The 19,963-nt window shown below is 34.9% G+C and overlaps 3 protein-coding genes across 3 annotated transcripts; 2 read left to right on the top strand and 1 right to left on the bottom strand.

Moving 5' to 3' along the window:
* Window positions 1-7,465: 7,465 nt before the first annotated feature.
* LOC110802089 (pathogenesis-related protein R major form-like) lies at window positions 7,466-8,381 on the top strand. The gene has a single exon (XM_022007507.2). The coding sequence runs from the start codon at window positions 7,500-7,502 to the stop codon at window positions 8,166-8,168; it is 669 nt and encodes a 222-aa protein (XP_021863199.1). The 5' UTR covers window positions 7,466-7,499; the 3' UTR covers window positions 8,169-8,381.
* Window positions 8,382-13,803: 5,422 nt separating this feature from the next.
* Window positions 13,804-14,729, top strand: LOC110802090 (osmotin-like protein OSML13). Its single transcript, XM_022007508.2, has one exon. It carries the CDS (start codon window positions 13,853-13,855, stop codon window positions 14,519-14,521), a length of 669 nt encoding a protein of 222 aa, XP_021863200.1. The 5' UTR covers window positions 13,804-13,852; the 3' UTR covers window positions 14,522-14,729.
* Window positions 14,730-18,339: 3,610 nt separating this feature from the next.
* On the bottom strand, window positions 18,340-19,152 carry LOC110802122 (protein P21). The gene has a single exon (XM_022007551.2). The coding sequence runs from the start codon at window positions 19,097-19,099 to the stop codon at window positions 18,419-18,421; it is 681 nt and encodes a 226-aa protein (XP_021863243.1). The 5' UTR covers window positions 19,100-19,152; the 3' UTR covers window positions 18,340-18,418.
* Window positions 19,153-19,963: the final 811 nt, after the last annotated feature.

The following is a 19,963-nucleotide window of genomic DNA, read 5'->3' as shown; positions in this document are numbered from 1 at the left end:
AATAACCTTAATCACTTAGGCCGGAGTAGTGAAAACTATTTAATGTTGGTATTTGATAGAATTTGTGATCTAAGGTGGAAGAAAATCACGAAGAAAAGGTAGGGAAGTCATTGATGGAAGCTTCAAGCAGTGTTAGGAGAAGAAGAGAGAACTAAATAAAATGTGTTTTGCATTTTATTATTGGTCTAAGTAAGTAAGTAATTAATACAAGGAGAGTGCGCTATATGTATATATACAAGCTACGGAGTACTAACAAATATAACAGACTTTCCTTATAGCAAGGAAGTGCAATCTCCAACATCCCCCCTCAAACTGGAAATGGTTGAAAAATATTTCCAGTTTGAACTGAAGTGTTGAACTGAAGTAGTGATCTGGAACCATTGCAAGCTGAAAAAGCTGACAAGCTACCGAACCAGAAACACATGACAAGCTACCGAACCAGAAACACATCTATGAGCATCAACCATGGGCAGTAATATTACCGGGAGTTGACTACATTGGAATGGAATATGGCTTTGATCACTCCTTTTGCTTACATCCATTTCTTTGCTAATAAGTTCGGAAACCTCGAAAATAAACTTGTTCATGAATTGATGTCCACTGCAACAGGCTTAATTATGGCTTTGATCAAAGAGAGTAGTTCAATTGATGATCATCAGCCATTTGTGGTGGCTGCAGCAGCTGTATTAGCATATGATTAAAGTATATGCACTCCATACGACTCCATTAGCTAAACCAGCCAGGGAAACGACTCCATTAGCTAAACCAGCCAGGGAAAGAGGTAGTTAAACCATTTCCAGTTTGAACAACTTTTACATTCAGTCTTGAAGCAGTCCATATTTAATTTCCAGCCATCTCCAACAACACACTACAGGTATTGTATGCCTTGTAGATGGCAACCTACTAGCTAACATAATTCCACCCTACATGCTCATAACAACCGCATACACATCACTGCCATGTACCCAGGCTCCACTGTATGCATTTTATCTTGTACGGAGTTACCACATAAGCCAAGAAAACCAATGTAGCAAATTAACACCTCTTCAAGCGCCAAAACATTCACCGGGATTCTTGGAAATTATGTGTATTATGCATTCGTGTTTAGAATTGTGTAGAAAAAAAAATCACACAAAGGACAATAGGATTGGTGATCAAGTGAGGGAATATTAGTAAAGGTTTAGAGAAAAACAAAAGTTTAGAGGAAAAACAAAGGGTTCAGAGACATAGTTCAGAACAATATAGTTGAATAGAGAAACGGTCAAATCAACTTCAGAGAAACAATTCAGAGAAAATAGGTTCAGAGAAATGATCAGAAAGAGAATCAATCTAACTGATCTAGGTTCAGAACAAAAAGGGGTACAGAGAAACAATTCAGAACAAAGAGGACCTCAACCTCTGTTGGGCCATAGAATAGAACAAAACAGACCTGATTTAGGTTCTATACTCAATCTCCACTTCTCCATATCAATAAAACCCACCTCAATCACCAATTCAACAAGTCATCATTCAGTAAAATCGAAGTGACTATCAACCAAGTCAGTAACATCAACATACGAGCAACCAGCCTTCATCATCATCCAACAAAACAACACGCATTATCCAATCTCCAGAAAACATCCAAGCAATCTCCAGAAAACATCCATTGCAATCTCTAACACTTAAACCATTACTCCAATTGGAAATGTCGAACAATTTCAAACAGACCGAACTCAACATTAACAACCAAAACACTTATCAATTGCAATCAAACAATTTTAACACCACATTGCAATATCCGAAGAATAATCCACACCAAACAAGGATTAAGAACAAGAGAATTGTACCAGAATTCAGTAGTAATTTAATTCAGAAAATCTCAAGAACAATGTCCAGTGGCTTGTCCTCCATTGATTCCAAGAATATGAACCAAAGAACCTTTGAATGTTGGAATTCAGCACCGATACAACACCTCTTGCTGGTACCATCTGTAATTTTCTACCATTATCAGGTGCAAGAATTCAAAGAACAATAGGCAGCGAAGACTCAGTAATAATTTCAATCTCAAGGTAATCCAAGTCATAAGCCCCAGAATGCTTCAAACTCACAACAAACACCAGAGCAAAAGATTGTGACCTGCATATCTGCAGTGGAATTTCAACTGTTGTGCTTCATTGCTTGTACGCCTTTGAAACCCGATTAAGTACCCATGACCACCGGAAAACACTAACAAAGAATCTGGGTATCACCAATTTCGCCATTTTCTTGTGGAATCTCTGGGTTTAAATTTCTCCTTTTCTTAGTGTTTATTTGAAGAAGGTTGAAATGGGTAATTAAGAAAATGATAATGGGTACAAAAAATAAACCTCCAGCAATTGAGGGCTCTCAACATTTGTACAAACCAAGGCAATTAACCCATTACCCAAAATCGAAAACTCATAACCAGAGAAATTTGGGTAAACCTCAACTGAAGCATAGATTACCCAGACTAGCAAAACATATGAATTTGAACTTGCAAATTTTTTGCAGCATGAGAGAGAAGAACGGTATCATTACCAAATCGTTGCCGTTTTCTTGACAAGAACAATGCCGGTATGATCAACGCCGACTGACAAGAGAAGTTGAGAAACTGACGAGCTTCGAGATCGACGAAGAGCCCTAATTCGTTCGTCGTCAACAACAGAAAGGAGAGGGAGATCCTTCGATCAAAAACTGGTCAATACTTCGATCAAACACCGAAAAATGCAGAAACATATCAAGAATCTATCACCAATTTCCAGATTCTTGCAAACATGAAATTGCTCGAAATCTTCAAGAAACCCTATAATTTGGGGGAAAACTCAAGAATCGTTTGATTCAAGATTTTGAGAGGATTTGTTAGTGAATTTAGAAGATACTAGGGAGAATCAAATCCCTAACTCGTCGAATTTTGACCCAATTTGAGGAAAAATTTGAAGTAGAAAAAATTGGGGAAAAATATGATGAGTTGATTTGAACAAAATTTTATGCGGAATTGAAGAGGGACCGTTCCCGCTCTGATACAATGATAGAATTTGTGATCTAAGGTGGAAGAAAATCATGAAGAAAAGGTAGGAAAGCCATTGATGGAAGCTTCAAGCAGTGTTAGGAGAAGAAGAGAGAACTAAATAAAATGTGTTTTGCATTTTATTATTGGTCTAAGTAAGTAAGTAATTAATACAAGGAGAGTGCGCTATATGTATATATACAAGCTACGGAGTACTAACAAATATAACATACTTTCCTTATAGCAAGGAAGTGCAATCTCCAACAGTATTTGAAAATATAGTTAGTTAAGACTAATCTAACGAGAACTAACAAAGCTATGCTTATACTTACATACAAAAACTAAAGAAGGCACAAGGAACACTGGCGTACGTGGCATTTGTGAACTCACTATCTATTCCCTACTCCCTAGCTCTGTCCTAAAAGACTTCCCATATTGGCATATTCCATTCATTTTAAAACATCCTCTAAAACATTTTTGGCAACCTTGTTCAATGTTCATAACAACAAATATCATAATTTCCTTGAAAACGTTTTCAAAGCTTAAAGCTTTTACAAGCTGATTTCGTCTCAAACTTCACTTAGCTTTTACAAGCATCGTTTTGCACCTATATTTTTATGCAACATTATATTTAACTTTATATTAACGTACCGCAAACTAGTTATATATAGTATTTCATCATAGTTTTGCTTTGAAATCCAATCAAAGTTTGAGAAACCTTTCATATATATAAGCAAACATAATTTTTATACTACCACATTATTAGACTAATTATAACGCCAAATTCAAGAAAATCAAATATCTGGCATAAAATCTCAATGACAAATCACTATTCTATAAGTTAATCCTCGAGTAGTTTTGTATCCGTGTAAATAAAATGTCAAAATCTCTCTTGCTCCTTTAACTTTAAAATTATTGAAATAGTGATACGTACACAATAAATTTTAAATTTCACGTAAAGGAAAAAAACTATCATAACACTACAAGAAATTGTACTATTAACGACGGGAAATCCTGTCGCAAAAGGCCAATAATCGTTCATTAACGACGGGATTTCCTGTCGTGAACCCGCCATAAAAGGGGTCGTCGTTAATAGAAAATCCCGTCGTAAACCCATTGTAAAAGCCATTTGCGACGGTTATTCCCGTCATTGTTTTGTTGTTAGCCCCGTCGCAAAAGGCTTTTGCGACAGGATTTTTGACCTGTCGTAATTAGGTTGTCGTTGAAGATACAAATTTTTGTTATTCAACTCAACAGAAAATTATAATTAGAATGAAAAAAAAAAGAAAAAGATTTACATGCATTAGACAATTACGCACACAACTCACACATAAGGCCAGGGAACGCAATTTAGAAGGTGAACCATGGTGCACATAGAGCATGGTGCACCTTAAGAACACTAGTATATAATTGAAAGAACATCTGGTTACGAGAAAAGAACATGAGTAATTTTTTTTATTTAGGTTTTTAATAAATAGTAAAATAATATATTATTTTTATAACAAAAAAGTGAAATATTATATCGCATGTTCTTTTACCGTAGTATCATGTTCTATTGTTTATACACATATGTTCTTTTGGTGCACCATGCTCTACGTGCACCATGGTCCATAGTCCACGGATTGGGCCAGGGAGTACTCATATAACTCAAACAGTTTTGAAGAATGGAAAATTTTCATGGGTAAGAGTGATAGAATGATAGATAGCCTCAGCATGCACCAAGTTTTTTAAATAAGGTATTTTGTATAAAAAAAAAGCTCTTTATTTGACGGTTTACTCCAAAATGACAACACAACAATTTGCGTCGTCTCCCATAATTGTGAAAATCAATTTATTATGGAGTAATAATTACTCTTAATAAATACTTCCTTCGCATAGTTAGACATGCATATATATACGATTGCATGCTCGATCACTCGGTGGCAACGTGAGATACTAGTTAGTAAAGATTCTGAGTACATTTGTATTATTTGTATCCATAAGTATATATAACAACTTATTTTGGCGAATATTGATTCGATCTAATGAAATGTCAACGCTATATATCTTTCTGTCAAAAAAAAAGAAGTTAATAAGTCTTATGTAATTGAATCAGAATACTCGATCTATCACATAATTTACATATCATCCCATCTACCGGTTGAAATTGGTGTACTTCTATGTCTAAAGTAGGAAAGTTTGTCTAAAACCACCTTATAAAAAATGATAACTGGTGAGAAATTGAACCACCTTATCAAAAAAAAGTTGCAAAAATTAAAATAATATTTTGTTAAGTTAATTATATCGTATTCCGACATTTAACTCCACTTTCTAGCAAAGATCATCTGCGTAGACAATACTTATTTTACATTTCAAATACCATAGTAAAGTCATCAAAATGCGAATTTACCTAGTATATCTAAAATGAATTTTGTCAAAGAATTTGGTAAATGATCACCTAATTAAACTTTTTAATCTCTTGCTATTATTTACTCATTATGTTTCTAAATAGATGTATAATTGTAATTAATTTGTAAGCGGTATACTCCGTACTTGTTAATTAATGCAAACCTTTAACCACTAATATCCTTAATTATCCATCACTAAAAGTTTAAATTAAATTGATATTATGTAAATATATATTGTGACATCAAGCGATATATAATACGAAGTACTCCATATTAGTATATTACATAACAATAATTAATTTTATACTACTATAATATAATATGAAAGGCAAATCTAATTTAATATTTAAATAGTGCAAAAATCCAAATTCTCATACTACCAATTCATTATCATTCCCTTTGGTTCATTTGTTGCACCGTCCTTGCACCGGCAACAGAGGCGGCTAAGGAATTGAAGTGTACGTTAAAATCTCAAGCATTTCCAGTCAACCAAGTTTTGGCATTCATTCAAAAATCAATAGCCCTTCCATATGCTACGTGGACACACGGACAGCTTTCAATATTTGACGATTCTTTGATAACATGCAATTATTTTCTTAATCGCCTGAAATTTCTACTTTTTTATATCACTAATTTCTGTTTTCCTAATACTGTCCATAGATGGTTTGATAATTACTCCCTCCGTCTTAAAATATTGTCCAATTTAATTTTTGGGTTAAATATTAGAATTTTGATCAAGAATTTTCATTAGTTTATAAAATATAATATATTTATATGAGATCTTGTTAAAATCGTTTCAATTGGTAAAATCTCATGTAATTAAATCAGAATATTCGATCCCATATTACTCTATTGGTTAACTTCTTCTTGCTTTTTTATTGATATATATTTTTTTTTTCTGGTTTTAATATTTGGTTGTTTTGGTTAATATCTTTTAAATTAATTCTATTTTATATTATATAAATTATCTTTGTGTTTAATTTGCTTTTATTTTTCTGATTTGTAAAAACATGTCAAAGGATTTAATTTGGGTCGTTTTTTTGACGCTGCCTTAATCAGAACAATCAAACTGAAGCCATGTGGTTGACCAATTGTAGCTAGAAATTTGATGTGTCAAATTTAGCCACATACTACCTTGTAATTCACCATTGGAGTTGCTCTAAGCCTCTAAGTGGCTAATTGAAGTGAAGCCATGTGGTTGACCAGACAATTGTGAGGCAAAAACCGGCATTGCTTGCCATTTCTTCAAGTCAATTCTCCTTTTTTTTTAATCTTTACTTTGTGGTAAAGAATTACTCTATAAGTTCGTATCCAATAAATTAACTTCCTAACTTTTTTTTATTTTAATGTTAATGATATTATTGGTTGGTGTTGAATTATCGGAGAAAACCTCACCTATGTGTTTATTTAGCTTTGTTATTAAGATTACGAACTTTCTATGCTTTCCTTCCCATAAGGCAAAGAGTAACAATGAGGTATCACCTATAATTGAATTCTAGATGGTCAAAAGCTTAAATTATGCTTCTTTTATAGGTACAATATATATTGTCGAGTTGTTGCATATGCCTGTCGTGTTAAATATGTTGATGACGTCATATGTGAAGCATGCAATCGTTGTCTCAACAAGGTTATCAATTTTCAAGGATTTCAAAAGTGTCGATCGTTGCAATCTCAACTGGTTTTCAAGGATTTCAAAAGTGTCGATCGTTGCAATCTCAACTGGGGCAAGTAATTAATTTAGGATAGGGGGATTATTTGAGTTATTAGACGTAATAATTCAATCTGACATTTAATTTACTTGGCATATATATATAAATGTAGAAAGATGTTTAGGGAACAAATATTCTTACTCCATTTCCTTTGATAAGTAAAAATACAATACAATTAGAACAAAATATACTCCTTGGAAATTAAGAAACAATGTACTATGAAGTCAACAATGTGCCAAATGACCCAAATTAAATCCTTTGACATGTTCTTACAAATCAATTGTGCAAATGCACCAAAACACGCAACCAAATGACCAATATCATCAAATTAGCCGCCTCCAAAACTCTATATAAACTCCCTCATTCTCTCACCATTTCCAAACACCCAAAACTACCACAATGAGTCCACTATCTGCTTTCCTTGTTACATTTCTAGCAACCTTCATAGCCTTCACCCATGCAACCACAATCACAGTAGTCAACAACTGCCCCTACACTGTTTGGGCAGCGGCCGATCCAGGCAGCGGGCAGCAACTCAACCAGGGCAACACCTGGGACGTTAACCCAGCTCCGGGTACCAAAATGGCCCGTATTTGGGCCCGAACGGGCTGCAACTTCGACGGCAACGGTAACGGAAACTGTGACACCGGAGGGTGTGGGAAACTCGATTGTGACCCGGGTAATTGGGGTACAATCCCCAAGACACTATTCGAATACGCTCTGGCCCAACCCGATAACCCGACCGACACAATCGACATCTCACTTATTGAAGGGTTCAACGTCCCTATCGCCTTCACTCCTCTTAGCAATGTTGGTGCCTTAGATAACAAGTGTCGTGACATACGTTGTACGGCCGATATAAACGGGCAATGCCCACAGAACTGGAAGACTACGGGCGGGTGTAATAGCCCATGTACCACACCGGGTATTGGTTCATGTGGTGCTAATGGTGACTCCAAGTTTTTCAAGGAAAGGTGCCCAGATGCTTACAGTTTCCCTGAAGATGATCAATCCAGTACTTTTGCTTGCCCTTCTGGAACTAATTACAGGCTCACTTTCTGCCCATGATCAATTACGAGTATTAATTACAAACTAATCTCGTTTTTATACTTCTTAATAATTACCATGAATTATAATATAATACTTACGTTACAGATTTATAGTACATAATGATCGATCGATGTGTGAAATAAGCTAGAGTTCTTATGGTTTCAGCTCTATCGTTCTGTATTTTCAGATCAGCATACAATAATTATAATAATAAAAGTTCTTTTTTTCAAATCTTTCGACTAGGTCAAGCCTTACTTGTTTTTATTTTTTGGGCAAAAATTAGTGCCATTTTTTTTTTAGTAATGTGACAAATTGTCCATTAACACATACGTAGTACCTCCCATACGGATTGTGATTCTCTCTAACTTGTTTGATTTCGAACAACACTATTCTAGTCAGGTGATGGGCGGAAAAATTCTTATCAATTTTTACATGAGATTAATTGATAAATTCCAAACTAACACTCATCCTATGCAAAACATCAGCTAAAGAGTAATATGGGGTCTAAATAATTGTCGTGTTAGCTAACATATTCCGTTTCCACTCCGATAGATTACATTATTGCACAAAATATGAAACTGAGTTAGAAATTCAAAATCACTTCTAGTAAAAAGATGAATTTTGAATATAGTTCCAAGAAAATTTTAGGAAAAAGAATGTATACAAAAAAATTTAACAATTACAAAATATTGAACTTGATTTTATTTAGCTAAGTCCAACCTAGATAGGATAACAAAAAAAATCTCATTTCCCCCTCTAAATTATTGGGCACATATTAAACTAAATGTATACATGATTTTTTTATGGATGATGGGTGACTAATTGGTTTTTATCAATAAATGTGCGATAGTTAGTGATCGGGCGATTTTTGTTTTTAAATGTAATTTAATTTAATATTATTTCACATTTTGTTATGCTTGGAAATTAAGCTGATTTGATTGGCCAAACTAATTTACCATTTCAACTCCAATGGTCAAGCCAATAGCTTGAGATTTATATAAATTGCAAGCAAGTCTCCGATTAAAATCATTGTCTATTTGAGTTGCTCTTAGCTTTTTTTTTTTTTTTTTTTGAGGGGAGAGTTGCTCTTAGCTTGGCAAGCTAATTTTCTTAAGAAAAAAAATTGTCCAATAGAATTTTAAGTAATATTTAAAATTAAATCTTAATTGCAAAAATGGACCCAATTAAATATCAAACTACTTTGCTAAATTAGCTTACCACTAAAATACAAATTAGCTAGAAAATTAATTATTTTAAAATTTTATGTGGCATGACAAACTAATTTAACAATTAACTGCTGATTATTGCAATCCTGGGTTACAAATCCATCATCCATGTACACATGTAGTATAAGATATTTTCGTAATAGAATATGCCATATTCTAAATGATAAATAACATCATCGAGGTTTTTAAATTTTCAACGTAGATAATACTATCTCGTCTATATGAGACAACGAGGACTGATACACCACCGGTCAATAGCGGGGAAAAAAAATCTCATATTCAGGGGTAAATTGTTATTTTCACGTAAAAGTTGGAGTGATTTGATAAATTAGTTTGGCTAAGCAAATTAAATCTGCCCAATTAGAATACAAGTTTAATTAAAATAAAGTTTAAACCAAATAATTAATTGAAAAGTGAACTTAATTTAATACTCCGTAGCAAGCTAGCTAGTTTGGTAAATTAGCTTTCATTTAGGACATAAAGTAACTAGAAAATAAATTAGATTAAAATTTTAGTTAACAATTAACTTACCATTGAAGATGCTGTTAACGGATTATTTTCCCTGTTACAAGGGCAAGTCAGCAACAGATTGAGGCGGCTAAGGAATTGAAGTGTACGCTAAAAACTGAAGCAGTCCGGTCAATCATGTTTTGGCAGCACTTCACTAGGCCACATGGACACATGAACACATTGTAACATCTTACAAATCTTTGACAATTCTTTTAGCACTAATTTTTCTACGTTCTTTGTCATTAATATAATTAATTTTTGTTTTGCTGTTAGTCCTTGTTTGATAACTATAGATCCATTTCATTCATAAGTACAAAGTGAAGCTAAAAAAATAACGGATTTTTCATGAAATGCCCCTGAGGTTTGCATTAATGCACCAAATACCCCTAAACTTTCCAAAATGCACCAAATACCCCTGAGGTTTAGTATAAATACACAAAATGCCCACAAGGCTAACGGACGTTAAGTCCCCGTTAGCTTATGTTTACCTTTTTGCCCTTAATAAACCGTTTTCTCTACTTATTCTAACATTAACCCTTAATTACATTAATTAACCCTTAATTATATTAATTAACCCTTAATTAAATTAATTAATCTCTTAACAAATCAAAAATCAATTACCCAAAATTTTTTGGATTCTCCATTGCTGCTCTAATTCTCCATTGCTGCTCTGTCTTCACCACCTTCTTTCTCTCCATTGAGTAAAGCACCGCAATCCCGCATGTTAGCCCCCGCCATAACTGCCCTCCAGATTTTGCCATTAAACATCGATAAACAGCATAAAACTATTAAGGGAATTATGAGGGGACCTAGACCATTATTAACATTCAAGGAAAATTAAAATCTAAGGAAGCTGGGTAAAAAATAGGTGCAATATCATGATTATCATCATACTAGCAATAGCAGCAGTTTTATTGATTTTTCCCCTCCGCAATTTTGAAGAGAGGTTGAACATCAATTTTGACACAAAACCAAACATAGAACAAGAAGGTGGTGAATCAATTACCCCCAATTTTCTCTGTCTTCACCACCTTCTTTCTCTCCAATCCCTTCTTCAAACCCATCACTTAAAACCCCATTTTCTCCTTCTCTCACACACCCAAATCGATTGAACAAGACCCAAATCGAGGCTCAGATCTGTCGCTTTGTTTCTCGCGACGATCTGGGCGTGCCTTTGGTCCGCTCGAGCACACTAGTGTCGGTGGCGGTGTGGGGAGCTGGTGAGGAAGAGAAGGGGTTAGCGGGGCGGTGTGTGGTGGTGGTGAGGAAGAGAAGGGCTGGTGTCGGTGATGAGGAAGAGAAGGCGCTGGTGTCGGTGACGGTGTGGGGTGGTGGTGAGGAAGAGAAGGGGTTAGCAGGGCGGAGTGTGGTGGTGGTGAGGAAGATAAGGGTTGCAATGGAACATGGTGGTAGCTGTCATGGAAGGGGAGAGAGAGAAAAAAATGAAAAATCAAAAGGGAAAAAGAAAAAATAAAAATAAAATAAATTAAAAGTTAAAGTTAACAGATAATTTAACGGAGTTAACGGAAAATAGCTATTTTGGCCATTTTGTGTATTTATGTTAAACCTCGGGGGTATTTAGTGCATTCTGGAAAGTTTAGGGGTATTTGGTGCATTAAGGCAAACCTCAAGGGCATTTCATGAAAAATCCGAAAAAATAATTAAGAGATGAAACTGTAAATAGAAAAAACAGGATGTTAACAATTTATGCATTTGAAACCTTTCGTTAACAAGCTCGATCAAAACTTATAGGCAAAATTGTCAAAAAGTACCTTGTTTTTGCCTCAATTTGTGAGCTAGTACCTTGTAATTTTAATTTTGTCAAATAGTACTTTGTATTAAAAAATTGTTTTAAAAATGGGACCTTACTACAACATTCCGGGCAAAATTAACCTTTTCCGGCCATCCATTCCGTTTGCTGGCTCATTTTGGGAGAGAAATTAACGCGTGCACACACGCTTTTAACATCAAAACTCATTCAAACATCCAACGCTCTTTCATATTCTCATTTACTCCATTCTCTGCTCCAACACTGAATCCTCAACCACCATTTTCAGTCAACATTAAAACTCAACCACACCATTTTTCACTTTCATCTTTCTGGTTGCTGTCATTGATTCCAATTGCTGCTGTCATCTTCGTCCTTTCATGTGGTCCAAAAACTGACAGAGTGAGGTTGAAAGAGAAGGAAAAAGTGTGGTCCTTTGTACTTGGACAAAAGGAGAGAATCAATACTGGTACTTCTTACAAATTGGGGAATCTTTCAGGTTTAGGAGAGAATCTTTCAGATGAATGAGAATGGGAAGACATCTGTAATGGGAATCAATTACAAGCAATCAATTTCAGTTCATTGCAAAAGAAATCCAAAAGAATAAAAGATAGAAAATAATACTTTTGGATCTTGAATTCAGTTGGTTTTCCCCCCAATAAACCTGATGCTTCCCTCCAAAATAAAATGCTGTAGATTTTAAAGTGTTGTCTAGGTGTTGTTATTGTTGTTCTTATAAGAGGAAAGAAAAGGCGCGTGAGTTTGCGGCTTGTTTGTTGCACACGCACAATAGTTTGGAGGGAAAATTGAAAAATTGGCCGGAAAAGGTTAATTTTGCCCGGAATATTGGAGTAAGGTCCCATTTTTGAAACAATTTTTTAATTCAAGGTACTATTTGACAAAATTAAAAATACAAGGTACTAGCTCACAAACTGAGGCAAAAACAAGGTACTTTTTGACAATTTTGCCAAACTCATAAGTAAAAGCTCGTTCTTTAAGTAAATGAATTGAACGAGTTTGATAAAAAAAAAAAAAAAATAGGCTTGATTATAAAACAAGACTAGATAGAACAACCATATGCTTGACTTGTATACTTAGTACAATTACCAATGATGTATTGGCCTAGTAGTAAAGAACTATAATGCACGGGCACCGACAAAAATATGACTCTAATTGTTTCCAAAACGTGTCGAACACGCCACACTACGACGAGGCAAAACGCGTTACTTTCTGGGCTTATCTCCCTATGGTATCAACCTTTGATTTCCGTTTTCCCATATTCGTATCTGTGCAACCTAGGTTAAGAGTAAGGATATATATACGAAAGGTATATATATGTTTGAATTCATATATTTTCCACATTTATAATTTGTATTACGCTTGTGGGCTTGTGACTCATTCTCCGAAAAGAGAATAATAATTTGTTGTGATCAACTTACTTTTATTTGTTTATAATCTAGCTTGTATGTGTTCATTTATAAGGTAATTGTTTAAAACTTGTTCACAAAGGTAACTATGGTAAGAATAATACTCCAGTACTACATGTAACAAAAATTGAAAGATGATGTTGTAAAATGTAAAATGACCAATAAATTGTTTGACGGAATCAGATGTAACAAAGTCAAGTCGAGTCAATGTTTAAAGAAGAATCTGATTACATACAAGTGTGATGCGTTTCATCTAAAATCAATTGGTAATAGTTAACAGCAACTTTTGTATAAGATCGCCTTATTGGAAAGACCATTTTAATTGGTTAACTAATTGGTTCCATTATTTAATTAATTTGTTCAATTGCTTAACTAAATAATTCTAGTGCTTAACTAATTAGTTGTATTGCTTAACTATTTGGTTTAAGTATTTAACTAATTAGTTGCAGTGATTAACTTATATGACACTAATGTGGTCTTTTGTGTAAGACCGCCTTATATGATAGTTTGTAAATAGTTAAAGTAGCACAACGATCTTAATTTCTCCGTATATGTTAGTGCCAACCGTGTTATTATTCTCAACACTTTGCCTTAGTTTCCACAATGCTAAATCATCGATCATAAACCGTACTCCTACAATATAATTGTGCAAATGCACCAAACACGCAATCAATATCATGAGATTAGCCGCCTCAAAAACTCTATATAAACTCCCTCATTATCTCACCATTTCAACACAGCCAAAACTACCTTACATACCACATAACCACAATGAGCCCTATATATGCTTCCCTCGTTACATTTCTAGTTTCCTTCATCACATTCACCAATGCAACCACAATCACAGTAGTCAACAACTGCCCCTACACCGTCTGGGCCGCCGCCGATCCAGGCAGCGGACAGCGACTCAACAGAGGCAACACCTGGGTTGTCAACCCAGCTCCAGGCACCAAAATGGCCCGTATTTGGGGCCGAACAGGTTGCAACTTCGACGGTAACGGTAACGGAAACTGCGACACCGGAGGTTGTGGGAAACTCGATTGCGACCCTGGTAATTGGGGTACAATCCCCAAAACACTATTCGAATACACTCTATCCCAACCCAATAACCCGACCGACACAATCGACATCTCCCTAATCGAAGGGTTCAACATCCCTATCTCCTTCACTCCCCTTAACAATGTCGGTGCCTTAAATAACAAGTGTCGTGATATTCGTTGCACGGCCGATATTAACGGACAATGCCCGCAGAACTGGAAGACGAAGGGCGGGTGTAACAGTCCATGTACAACGCCTAATATTGGTTCATGTGGTGCTAATGGTGACTCTAAGTTTTTTAAGCAAAGATGTCCAGATGCTTATAGTTTTCCCAAAGATGATCAATCCAGTACTTTTTCTTGTCCTCCTGGTACTAATTATAGGCTCACTTTCTGCCCATGATCGATTAACGTAACTAATTGTGTTATAACTTATAAGTTGATTAATTACGTCCATGGTAATTAATTAACCTTACTGCAGATTTATGGTACGTGATTAATAATGTGTGCAATAAGCTAGCTAGAGTTCTCATCTGTTCAGCTCTAGCATTCTGTGTTTTCAGATAAGCTAATAATAATAATAAAAGTTTTCTTTTTTTCTTTTAATAAAATGTTGGACTAGATCAAGTCTTGATTGCTTGTTACTCCATATATACGGAGTAGTTAATTAATTAATTTTGTATTGGATGAATTGGGTGATGGATTAGTTTGACTATTCAATTTCTCAAAATAACGACAGTTAGCGAGAAGGTGACAAGGCAAGATTTAATCGATACTGTTTTTTCTTAATTTTTGATCCAGTACACCTCTTTATAACTCTATGTCTACGAGTAACGCGTGCTGTTAAGAGTATAATCTATATGTGATTACTACTCGTATTAAATTAGTTATCTCACATTAAAGAAAAAATATAGATAGGCTAACATATAAAATTAGTGAGTTACTCCACCGATTGGTTTAAAGATGGAACTCCGTAAAACTTATACGTGGCCATTCTTGATTTTAAGATTGAACCGTATCACACTTATATACACTATGTTTTACCAATTTTTTGTTGGTGAACAGTGATGATTGTGGCTGAACTTGGTAGGAAAAACCCGTGTTCGATCCCCCGTAACAGTAATTGGGAGGGGACTGGAATCTATCCGCCCAGAACTCCCCTCAAATCCGAGTTAGCTCTAAAGATCAACCGGTTGCTCAATAAAAAATATACACTAAGTTTTGTTTTGTCTAATTGTACATTACCACTTCGAGATTGGAGTTGGGAACCCTTACTCGGCCTCGCGACCTTCACTTTAAAGGGTATCGGTCACCGGCTCACTGCTAACCCGGATCGGGTTATCTCATGCGAGGTTCCATCCATTTTCCAGCTTCATTCCTGCCTAAAATAAATTGCAATACACATATAATTAATTGATACGTACTCTTACAATACATACGTAATTGTAAAGACTTTGTATGTACTTGGTAACTATTTTGAGCTAACATAGTATATTACGTAGTAATTAATACGTCATCGTTGTACATTATATTAAACAAGTTAATTAGACATTATGTTACTATATATCTTTTGTGACTTTTGTCACACCAATTTGCCCTCTTATCTATTACACGTATGTTGTTGAAAATCTTGAAATATATGGTACTCGACCAATGACTTAATACAGTTGCCAAGACTTGAAGAGGCCGGCCCGCATTATTGACTTGAATTTGTTGTGTGATTACTTAGTAGGCTCCAAATTGAAGGACTCTTCAATATAACAAGTACATATTTTATCTAAAAATCCATCCAAATCATACGAAATATCTAGTTTTTTTATAAGGTAAAAAAGATCCTAATAAACTGCAGAACTGGTACCTGACACATATATTTTCAGACAACTTTACAGGCCAGACTCATTGAAAGTGGCCCGGGGAGATCATAAGAGAAATTTTCACCTCCAAAGAGTCATGACCTGAAGGGGTTACGAGGTCAAACCTTTACCACTGGGCTAAGACTTACACACGAAAATATCCAGCGATATATGTGAATACATTAATAACTATGTAATTCATGTACCGACGTTCTACGTTATTAAGTACTCGTACTAGTGATCATGTAATCCATAACGATGCATAATTGGGGATGAAATCTTTCTCGTATCCATTATTCAAGGATACTATAAAAAAATACAAATAAAAATGGATTGCAAACCCATGTACATGTTCAATGTATAAGATATTTTCGTAATGGAATATGCCATATTCTAAATAATTAATGCATCGTCAATTCAGCAATTTGATATGAATCACATGATTGAGGTTTTGAAATTTCAACGTAGCTAATACTATGATATCTCGTCTATATGTATGATGACGTTATCTCTTACCACCATTGTGTCATGGTCCATAGGTCATACGCGACAGCGTGACACATTACTCAAATTGAGAATTGAGATTATTTATGTGTACACCTGTTACATAATAATATTAGTGTGAACTGTAAAGTTGTAGACCCAAAATTAATAATTTTCTATACACATTTTTTATATATATAGTGACGTTTATCGTTCATATAATGCCTATAATAAATTACATCACAAATTTGTTTGATATAATGACCTTTTTTTTTTAAACCCTATATTTTTAAAAGTGAATAGTGACTTAAAATCGCATTATTCATACATAACATGTACCAATGACACAAATTTGATATTTTTTTTTATAATAATCCTAATATACATGTCAAAATAAATTAAGTACAAGTTGTTAAAAAATTTAGGCATGGTCCACAATAAATTAGTGTGAACCAAGTCCATTTAAGAATTGGTGAAGAATTGCGGTACAATACTATTGCCGTTAGTGTCTTTAACATATTTTACTATTTTAGAGCCCCTGTGCTAATGTAAAATAGGAGTGTAAACAAAAAATGATGATTAAATTAAAGAATTGAAAGCATTGGCGGATCTTAAACCTTTTTTAAGGGCTGTAAAAAAAAATTAAGCAATGTAATATAGAATAGACACGATTATATTCAAAATTTAGGAGGCCGAAACCAAAATGATTCGGCCAGGGGCCCAGACCCACCCCCTCTATAAGGAAGAACCGCCCCTGATTGAAAGTACACCCAACAAAATTAATAAGCTTAACCAAAAATGATGATTAAATTAAAGAATTAAAAGTACATCCAACAAAATCAATAAGCTTAAACATATAACGAGACCTTGGTTGTTTGTATTGGTTAGTTGGCGCAGTCGGAATTATCAAAAGAAAAGCGAATGCTAATCCTAGAGCAAACTGATTTACAACGATAAATTTGTCAAAACTCCGAAATCTATCGAAAAGAGATAAAATCTCATAATATTATTAACAAAAGAATAGTAGATTTCTAATGACGACTCAAAAATGTTCAAATAGTTAACACAAAATCCTAATATGAAAATTAAATAAAAAGAAACTCGAAAATTCTTACAATGTTGTTTTCGATCCTTTAATGAACTTGGAGCCATGAGTTGCACTCATCGACTTGTTTCCTTTCCAAAAATATATTCCTTTAAGCATTCAGACATCGAAGGCCCGACTAGTAGAAATCATTTCAGCAGTTTTCAACAATTTACTTTTTTGTCGAATCGAGCAACATTTCTTCCTACGTCATTAGTTTCCCCAAAGTATGACTACTTAACGAAAATTGGTTTGATTTATCGTAATACTTCGTAATTAATATGCCCGCGCTAAAAGAAAAATATACGGAGTATGAGCTTGACAGTTGACACTAGAAGGGGACGTCGCGCCATAACGCGACAATTCGAACGAGTATAAATTCAACGAGGTATGTATCATATCATTATGTGAGTCTATGACAAAAAATATGTGCCATATCTTCAATGATGAGACATTTTATTTGTATTGAGATATTATTATTATTATTGCTTTTGAAAATGAAGTTAGAGTTTTCTCCATAAATTTTCATTTCCACCAATACGGATATTAATGAAGAAAATCAGATTTGATCTTCGCTTGAATTATCTTTCTCATAGACATAGGTACGTATTATGTGCTTTTTACCTTCTGTTAAAAAACGGTATAAATATATGGGCTTTCTTACAATTTTACATGACCAAATAATTCCACTTACAACTCGCTCAACACCATTTAATTATTGCCGCCTACCAAATAGGCGGTAGCAGTACGTATGATACTCAATCAATTATATAATTAAGAAATATAATCCTTGCGAATTACTCACTTTAAAAAAGATTATACTATTACATTAGGATAAATTTCCATTTATTGATAACATAGGTAGCCCTTAAATTTAAAATCAAGGACAAAATGTAACCCTATAATTAGTACCAGAAGGACAAGTAAAAGTACTACTTGCATCATCCTTAGGATAACTATAAGCATCTGGACATTTACCCTTAAAATACCTAGAAAAATCAGTCGGGCCACAACTCCCGGAATTACAACAGTAATTATCCGTTTTAAATACGGTACACGGGTTGTTACACCCGCCCGCAGCCTTAAGCTGATTCGGGCACTGACCGATAAGATCCACCGTACAAGACGGACCTCTACCGCACCCGCTCACGGGTAAGAAACTCATAGGGACATTAAACCCATCAACTAATGAGATATCATAGAAGTCTAAGTTGTTGAACTGTCTTAAGCCGTATTCAGCTAAAGTGTTAGGTGGTTGCCCATAACTTGTACACTGGATTTTCCCACCACAGTCACCTGTGATGCACCTGAGCCCGTCAGGCCCGGTTTGTGTACACCCGGTACGGGGCCAAATGCGGCCACCGGTTTGGCCCGGGTTAGCGGTGACAACCCATGTGTCACCGGAGTTCAGTTGTTTTCCACCACCGGGTACAGCGCCGGCCCAAATTGTGTAACTGCATCTGTTTGTTACTGTAAAGGTGGCTGCATGGGTGAGGGTGGCGATTAGGGAGGTGAAGACTAGGAGGAGGCTGAAAATGGAGAGGGCTTTTAAGGTACTCATTTTGGTGGAAGAGTAAAGTGTTTGGATTGGGTGTTTAAGATTTGAGATTGTTTTGGTTTATAAATAGGCAAAAGAGGGGAAGAAAAGTCACAAATGTTTTTGATATATAGTGGAGACCTAATTACTAAATTGCCTAGTAGGTGAACCTGTTTGTTAAATACAACTATACTTATTATGTATGTGCACTCTAATATTTAAGTAATCAAGTAACTCATTTTCACCAAAAAAAAAAAAAAAAGTCTAAACCACTCCCGTCATCAAGAGACAGATAGTCATTTTAAGAAAATTGAAAGAGGTTTCACCTTAAAAATATATGGCAATAACGGGAGTAGCTCATTAGCCTTATTAAGTGATTAAATCTGTCATCTTTTATCTATATGCGACAGTCGCATGTGTTATTTGTGAATGCTGGCTTTAATACTACCCCACACGTATGAGGTCCCTTTTTAATTCAGTCACGTGTGATATTTCATGGGCCAGCTCATTTCTCCCTTGTGGGGAAGTCACAAGGCCGAGCACTTGATCCCCAACAGCTCAAGTGTAAACTTATACGGTGATGGACTAACTACCTTATAATAGCTGCTATTTTAGAAAACTTTTTATTAACTAATTAAATAAATATTTACTCCGTAATACTTAATTAGTATAAACACTAACTGAAGGGAAATGATAAATCCAAGGAAGAATTTCACTTCTTCCAAGGAAATCACCTTTAAAAAAATGTGGATTTCCTTGGAAGAAGCAAAATTTTCCTTGGATTTATCAATTCCCCTAACTGAAGAGCAAAGTTTAAACATGACATTTATCGAAAAGGACACCTTGAAAGCTGATTCTCCCGAACGTCTGTTTGTGGAGTCACAAATG

This window comes from Spinacia oleracea, chromosome 6, assembly GCF_020520425.1.
Source record: "Spinacia oleracea cultivar Varoflay chromosome 6, BTI_SOV_V1, whole genome shotgun sequence".
NCBI lineage: Eukaryota > Viridiplantae > Streptophyta > Magnoliopsida > Caryophyllales > Amaranthaceae > Spinacia > Spinacia oleracea.
The sequence above is the reverse complement of the archived record's forward strand: the minus strand, read 5'-3'. Positions and strand labels throughout refer to the sequence as shown.